This window comes from Sipha flava, unplaced genomic scaffold, assembly GCF_003268045.1.
Source record: "Sipha flava isolate LNK unplaced genomic scaffold, YSA_version1 235_pilon_pilon, whole genome shotgun sequence".
NCBI lineage: Eukaryota > Metazoa > Arthropoda > Insecta > Hemiptera > Aphididae > Sipha > Sipha flava.
Genome location: NW_020272876.1, coordinates 245427 through 253993, shown reverse-complemented (window position 1 = coordinate 253993; position 8567 = coordinate 245427). Strand labels below are relative to the sequence as shown.

The 8567-nt window shown below is 32.7% G+C and overlaps 2 protein-coding genes across 2 annotated transcripts; one reads left to right on the top strand and one right to left on the bottom strand.

Moving 5' to 3' along the window:
• Positions 1 to 1570: 1570 nt before the first annotated feature.
• LOC112683772 (protein GVQW3-like) lies at positions 1571 to 2043 on the bottom strand. The gene is made up of 2 exons (XM_025554927.1): positions 1676 to 2043; positions 1571 to 1577 (listed from the first exon to the last, which is right to left on the bottom strand). The coding sequence occupies exons 1-2, from the start codon at positions 2041 to 2043 to the stop codon at positions 1571 to 1573; spliced, it is 375 nt and encodes a 124-aa protein (XP_025410712.1).
• Positions 2044 to 5639: 3596 nt separating this feature from the next.
• Positions 5640 to 6017, top strand: LOC112683770. The gene has a single exon (XM_025554926.1). The coding sequence runs from the start codon at positions 5640 to 5642 to the stop codon at positions 6015 to 6017; it is 378 nt and encodes a 125-aa protein (XP_025410711.1).
• The last annotated feature ends 2550 nt before the right edge of the window (positions 6018 to 8567 follow it).

Sequence of the window (8567 nt, the reverse complement as noted above, 5' to 3'; positions counted from 1 at the left end):
GCCACACCGTGTGGACAAGTATTTGGCCGACGGGGGCCGCGCGGCTATGCCGCACGACAAAAGCTGCTCCGTCTGGACACGCCTTAAGGAATCGCACTTTCAGTGTTGAAAAATGGTGCACTCACGTATTGAATAAAGTATATATTACTACGGGTCGTGATATAACAATATATTTCTGGGTATATTTTTGCAGCCATGTACCGCGGCATACGCTCGAGGCAAAGTGACGCGACGGCGTCCAGCCGTGAGACCGCCGAGATAACCGGACACTATAATATATCTAAGGAAGGAGCGGAAAATATGATATCTAATTGCTGAAACGGATTATATAATATTCTAAATTTAAATTAATTTTAATTAACGTTTAATTAATATTATAATCAAATCACTGGAAAATTCCGTGGCGTTATAATATACACTCGCTGTTTAATTCATAATTACTCAATAACTCGTTTAGCTGATAATGGCGATAGTTTTGAATGATAATAAAATGATTAATATTAAGTATTTTTAAATATTTGTAATCTTAAGTTACGGACAATATGGAATAATTTATATTGATCCTGCCCGGGCAATTTGAACCTCGAATATAAATAAATAATTACGAAGTACTCAGTCTCTTGAAAATCACGAACACTTGACTGGTCGGTCGAGTACATTGTATTGTAATTAATGTTCATATATTGTTGTATGATTGTTTCGACACAGCTAAATTACTTTTATAAATCTGATATGGAAAAACAATAGATATAAGATAGAAGAATATAAAAAGTGAGTAAGAAATATTATACAGTTATAATAATAAGTTAATTAATATTTCTATTCGACGTTCAAAATGCCCGGGCAGGAAAAAATTGATTGAGCAATATGTGCATTGCCAAGTATCCCATATTTCCCTTTACATATATAGTATATATTATATACGAGGTCTGTTCAAAAAGTACCAGGATTTTATTTTTAATAATTACAAAAATGAAGTTACATATTATTTAAAGACATCGCCTTCAAAATACTCTCCTCCAGACGATGTGCAGTGGTTCCAGCGATCTTGCCATTTTTCGAAAGTCCTTTGGAACTGTTCTAAAGTTATAGCTTTGAGTTCTGTTGCCGTATTCGCTTTAATTTCCTCTACATCTTGAAATCGTTGTCCTTTAAGCGCAGATTTTAATCTCGGAAGAAAAAAATCGCATGGGGCTAGATCAGGAGAATAGGGAGGGTGCGGTACCACAGGTATTTTTTTTTCAGCCAAAAATTCACGAATTGACAACGCTGAATGTGCTGGCGCATTGTCGTGATGAAGAAACCAGGTTCCACTTCGCCATTTTTCTGGGCGCTTTTTGCGGATTCTCTCTCGCAAACGTATTAATACATCTTTATAGAATACCTGATTGACTGTTTGTCCATGGGGCACAAATTCATAATAAACAATACCTTCAATATCAAAAAAAACAATCAGCATTGTCTTGACATTCGATCTCACTTGGCGAGTTTTTTTGGTTGAGGGGAAAATTTTGTTTTCCACTGAGATGACTGTAACTTTGTTTCTGGATCGTACCCATAAATCCATGTCTCATCCCCTGTGATGATGTTTTTAATGAAATTAATATCAGCAGATCGATTTTTAAGGTCTTTACAAATCGTTAAACGATTTTCCTTTTGTTCTGATGTCAACAACCGCGGAACGAATTTAGCAGCTACCCTTCTCATTTGTAAATTTTCTGTTAAAATTTCATGACAAGATCCAATTGAGATTCCTGCCTCATTTGCTAACTCACGAACAGTTAATCTGCGGTCATTTCGCACTTTTTCGTAAATGTTCGCCACAACATCATCGTTTCTGGATGTCGACGGTCTTCCAGAACGTGGATCATCTTCAGTTGACTGTCGACCATCCTTGAAACGTTTAAACCACTCGAAAATAACGGAGCGACTTAAAGAATCGTTCCAAAAAGCAGTTTTAATCATTGTGTACGTTTCAGTTGCATTTTTACCAAGTTTCAAGCGAAACTGGATGAACACACGTTGTTCGTTAATTTCGGACATGACGAAAACGGAGATCGAAACAAACTGACTAGATTTAACCACGTATAATATTAAACTGAGATAAGATAGCGACTTCGGGTTTTGTTCAAAATATTATCTAATACGTTGGGAATATATCTATTTATAATTTAAAACGTTATCATGTATAGATTAACCGCAATAACATTTGTCCTGGTACTTTTTGAACAGACCTCGTACATATATACAGTAGAAGCCGCTTATTAGGGACATGTATAAGTTAATATTCGATGACAAAATAAGTCATTAATAATAAACAAATGAAGTTGTAAGAGTAATAAAACCGTTTTTTTGTGAGTTTCTTTTCCATTTGAGATTAAACCTTAAATCATTGTGTCACGACCAGAGTTGTTTTGTTAAAAACATCAAGTGTTTAAAAAAAAAAAAAATTATAGCATAATTTTAATTTTCTTAAAAATGTATATATTATTCGGATCATATATTATATTCGTAATTTGAAATTCGAATTAATTTATATTTTATGATTTTATGCAATCAGTGAAACAACATGATGTTTATTTTCTTAAGAAATTTCGAGTAGAAAAGGAAAAAGTTTAAACTTTAAAATAATTAACTTTATTGTAAAAATTTGTAAATAAAAAAAACTAAATTAAAAATTAACTATTTAGTAAATAACATAAATTATTACTTTTCAGTTTTCAATCTTTGAAAATTATATAAAAAACTTTTTACTAAATTAAAAAAATTAAAATTGATATAAACTTTAATATAGGTATGTAAATAACATACTTATTTAACAAAAATAGAATCGTTGTTCAGTGATTTAAAAATGAAAACTTATTTTGACAATTTTTAATTTTATATACATACACATATTTGATATATATATATATATATATATATATATATATAATTCAACTCCAGCTGAAGAAGCAATAGCAATAAATAATTTTGTAACTAGTGATAACATTTCTGAAGAAATATTTATTTTTTTTTTAATGATAAATGTTATTTAAAAAGAAGACTCTAAAAGAATATGCTTCAGCTTGATATGTTATTATTTCTGGCATAATTTTTTTGGTGATATGAATTTATAAAATTTAAAGTGGAATCCATTTGATCAGAATTAATGTTTTTTCGTCTATATATTTATTCCTACATTTAGGGTCCAAAATATAACTAATAAATGGTATTCTGTCACTGCCATATCAAATCTCTTTTTTAGATTTTTTCAGTCATTGAATCAAGTTCAAACTTAAATTTCAAAAAATTAGTTTAGTTCTTACCATAAATGAGTTGTTTCACTGAAAGTAAATCCATCTGTCTGAACTTTATCTAATGTTATACTTATTTTATTTAATTTCATAAAATACTTTTTAGCAGTTGTATTGTAGTATTACATGCAGTCCCATTCTCATGACTACCTAAATTTTCAATTACCTACATTGATTTTTTTCGACTTCAAGTATTAAATATATTTTTAATTATTTATTGCTGTTTAAAAACATTACAAAAAAACATCATATATACATTTGTTGAAAACAGAAAAACCGTGTTTTAAACAATAAAAATATGTTTTTTTGGTTTTTTTTTTTAAAACATGTTTTTTCCAACTCTGGTCACGACATTTATTATAAAATATTAACAAAAAAAAAAAGCAATTGATAAAAATGTATTATGAAATTGAGATTCGGGTTGATTATAATTGAAGTTGAGACCAAGAGTTGATGAAACGATTTCTTAAAACGATTTCTTTGACTGTATAGATATGGGCAGTAGAAGTTGAAATTCGAAGTGAGCTCCACCACAATCGAGTAAAGTGCAATATGAACTGTTTATTAAACCCCAATTGAAATGAGTATTGTATGAGGTTTATCTGGACAATATTTATTTTTTCATAGCATTATGATATGCATTTATAACTAGTATTATTGGATTTTGTCGTATCTATAAGATTGCTTATCAAAAGTAATAAGAATCATTATCTTTTAAACCTTAATGGGATATTGTTGTGCAGGCCTGTGCGCAGGGAATTCTATACATCGTTGAGGATTTTTTTACCTACATTTTTATTAAGAATACCTAGTCATCGTTCTATAAAAATTAAACTGACTTAAAAATTCATCTCTAGTTGTTTATTTTTGTTTTACCAGTACACATTTTTTCGATTTTACGCCATTTTCTATTTAATTATTGGGAATTTTCCACCTACTGAAGATTATCGTTATAAATGCAACTGTTCAAGCTGTTCAGATATTTGTTGACATTTATTGATGTTCGATCCTGATATTTTTGATCATGTGAATTTTTATTGACTTTTTACCTAAAATAACTTTTATGATTTTTAACCCCTCTCTTGGAAAATTCTGACCCACGGGCTTGTTGCGGTGAGTTAAATTGAATACAAAAAAAAGCGATAAATTTGTAGCTTTCTTTCCCTAACTCGACCACAATCCGTGTCCATGTCGTTTGCGAGGGAACAGTTGATGTCGGTTGTATGTGAACGCAATAACGACGTTATTTTCCAAAATAGAATATTATTGAACACTACTAACATATTTTCTTCGTGATCTTCAAGATTGCATATAAACTATGAAATTCGCCCACTATTTTTCTCCTTTTTAAAATGTCATGCATCCAAATACGTTTTTTTTTAATTTTTGTTTGGTTTTGTTCTTCTTCGTCTAAACCTATCGCCATCATGGCTAAATGTTTGGTGGACAAGGGCTTAAATATGGTTTTAAAATAAAAATTACGCGTCACAGGATTCGTTGCACTGCGTGTAGTCACTTGTGACTGTATGTAGAAATTACTTTCGATTCATTTATAATGGTCTGTGCCAGTAAGTGCAAAACGGTATAATGTGAATACTCCCTAAAATGTTGGTTCGGTACGGGTCCGCGCGGGGTCCGGTGCCGGTTTGCAAGTGTCGCTTCAATGTGAATCATCGTTCAATGAAAAAATCGCGATTTCGGACAAAGCGCAGAAGTCTCTTTCTTCAGGCGCTTAACAACGTGAAATCGGTGACAAATTATGCATCCCGATATTTATATTATATATAATATAATTATTATATAATTATATTATATATTATTAATATTATATAATTCATCATTATTTTGAATGTTGTATTCATCAATTAATTTAAACATTTATTTTTTATCCGATTTTACGAATCACGTGTGCAAAATAAAAACTTTTCGGTATTAAAAAATGTTGTTTTTGAACCAAGTGTAATGGCCAGCCGCTTATTGCGGGAAAATGGTCCCTAGCGTCGAGTCCACGATAAGCAATGTATTTCATACGGCTGTAGCTCCGCGTACTGATTTTTTCAGTGTTATATCATACACCCGGAGCCCGAGACGAGACACGGTGGCGAGAGATCTCCGAGATTTGCCGTGTCGATCTCCTCGGACGGGACAACAATCGATTACAACCGTGTCCGCAGTCGCGCGGATACACACGTGTCAACAACTCGCTACTATTTCACTACTTTCATTACTTTCCGCATCTGTTTACCGTTCGCCACTAGCTTATTATTATAATCGCGTTTGCAGCGTTCCAGAAGTTTTCGTTTCGTCCACCGAGAAGCGGCTAATAAGAACAACAGAAAGAAGATGGTGTCGAACAAAACGATCAAGTGCGTGGAGCTCGGCATGGCCGTGTTCATATTCGCGTTGCACTACGAGAGCTTCGCGGTGTTTATGACGGTGTTCAACTCCATGTTAACCACCGGCACGTACGTCGGCTTCGTGATCATCCTGGCGGCCGTGGTGTTCGGGTTGTTCACTGACGCGCCCGTCAGCATCCCGGTGGACTTGATATTCACCGTGGCCGGTGCCGCGTTATACTTGTGGGCCGGGCTGATATCGTACAACTACTTCAACGGCGTGGCCAGCTCGACGTTCTCCGACACCGGCCTGGTCAAATCCATGCTGTCCATCGCCAACGGCATCGTGTTCGTCATCGACGCCGTGTTCGCCTACCGCAGATGACGCGTTCCGGATTTGTAATCACCAATGTTCGTGTTATTAAAACCGTTTTTTCTAATCAACCCAGTGTTTGTTTCGGTCACGCGACCCACCATCGTTCATGACAAACACGTAAATACGTACGTAAATCCTCATTCCCCAGTAACGCATCACGGTGTGCGTCAAAACACTCTTTTTCACGTGTTCACGAACGATTAAACTTCACCCGCTGTAGTATGTCGTTCGGTTGTCCATCGGGCGACACAACACATCTGTTGCACAATATTTTCGGTAATTAGCCCCTCCCCCATTTCCCGTCGGTTTTGAAACGGCGTTTCAAATCTACTGATCAGGTCGTCTAGTCCGCCGCGGTACAGAACTGTTGATACTCTGGTATTATACCCATACGTTATCATTCCAGACCTGCCGAATTATTATCCCGTCCCCTTGGAATGCAACGAAATGAAATGTCAATTTTCCCACGGTTATGTCCCTATGTCTTTCGACGTGTTAGAAATAATTTTTGACATTCCTATAGCATTTAAGAATAGTATAGGTCATTTAATTATATGTGATCGTTTTTATAAATTTGTACGTAGGTAGTGTTGCGTGTAGTCAATTCAACAATTCATATGAGGATTTTTGTTAAGGTAATTCCAATAAAAGTACTCAAATCAAGTTAAACTGTTTATTGAAATATTTCTAAAGGCGGGTTTACTCGAGGCAAGTAATTAGGCAAGTCAATTTGCCAAGCTACTTAAATTCTACTTGCTACTTGCAAATAAAACTACAGGTATTGTTCACACCAATTTTGTGTTTTTAAGCAAGTTAGATAATTTATTTTTATTTTATAATATAATTTTATGTTACAATAATTAAAGTAAATATTTTTATATTAATTTATTGTTGGTATCTTAAAGTTAGATATTTTTTTGGTATTTCTGTCAATTCTTTTGTTTTTGTATGAATAATTTAATTATACATATTATATTATATTAATTTTTAAATCATGAGTCTTATTAAACATCACACCATAAAATTCATAACAAAAGATGTATCTTAATTATTAATATTTCAACTCTTGGAAATTATTGAGAATGAATTTAAAGACGAACCGAAAAAAATTTGGATTAGAAATTGGATGTCAAAAAGGAATATAAATGGTGGTTCACCATTGCTCTTTGCTTGCTCTTGTTGATAAGTAGTACGTAGGCTTTTTTTTTTATAACTGAACTAGAATCCATATCTTTTATACCCATTTCATTAACTATTTGTAGTATGGGACTAAATCGTGCTTATTTATTTTTATACATTGGAATTGTTATGTTCCAGAGGCATTCATTTAGTTTATACAGTTCCACAAATTTACAATTTGTGTTAGCAGACCACTTTGATACCATTATTTTAGTTTTACAAAAACACTTTATTACAAACAATTAAAGTAAACATTTAATGATTAAATCGGTAAATTTAAAAATTTTCATTGGGAATTTGTGATAATATCACAGGTATTATGATAATATGATAATATTTAATAACAGACCTATGATAGGGGAAGGCAAGTGGCCTGAAAAATAAAACGCGGGCCATTAAATTTGCCTTGCTCAGCAACTTGCCACACAACTTTACTTGCTAAAATTGTAAAAGCAAGTTAGTGTTCACACAAGGAAACTTGTTCGTAGTAAGTAGCTGAGCAACTTGACTTGCCTAATTACTTGCCTCATGTAAACCCGCCTTAAAAACAAGTATTTAATTAAATTGCCAATTAAACTGGCGTGAAGGTGTTTGCTAGAGTCGGACTAAAACACTTCTAAATATTGGTCTATTCAAACCTCCTTATGTACTCAGATTCTGTGGGAATCTGTCTGTATGGTATTGTGACTTTCCCAATAGATTAATATCTTGACTCGGACTGGGTTTGAGTTTTTAAGTAATCTTCCAATTGACAGGTTAGCCTTGTCAATTTGGATTTTAACATATGTCTACAATCGTATGTTCATAATTTGTTCCTATTACTTAACTAGCTTTTACACTTCTGCATTAAAGACGATATGCCCTCATGTCATTCATACTCGTATATATATATATATATATATATATTAATTACTCAATTAAGTGATGCTCCCATGTAATATAGTTGCAAGGACCTTCATTATGTATGTTCGTAACAGTAGTTTGCTAAGTGTGTTTCTATTATAATTTTTTTTTTTTTTTAGAGCTTTCAGCATAACCATTATAATTCGACAATTACAATAAATTTCACAATTATCTAATTTTACAAATATTAATAAAGTTAATGAGTGGATTAATTAACAATAATGGGTAAATGACGGGGAGATAAAATAATAGTGAAGATAAATAAGAAATCAATATTGTGTTATACAATTAAGGAATAAACAAAGTCGGATTTAAACTAATTTTTTCCAATACTTTTGACAATAAAGCTTTGAATGAAACTATGGATTTTAATTAAGTGAAAATATTAATAGTATCTAGTATCTAGTGTATATAATCATTACACCAACAAAAATTGAAAATTATACGCTATAGACATATGTACTACATGTCATACAC

Coding starts and splice junctions, on each gene's coding strand:
- LOC112683770 (XM_025554926.1), top strand. CDS start 5,640: ATGGTGTCGAACAAAACGATCAAGTGCGTGGAGCTCGGCATGGCCGTG.
- LOC112683772 (XM_025554927.1), bottom strand. CDS start 2,043: ATGTCCGAAATTAACGAACAACGTGTGTTCATCCAGTTTCGCTTGAAA.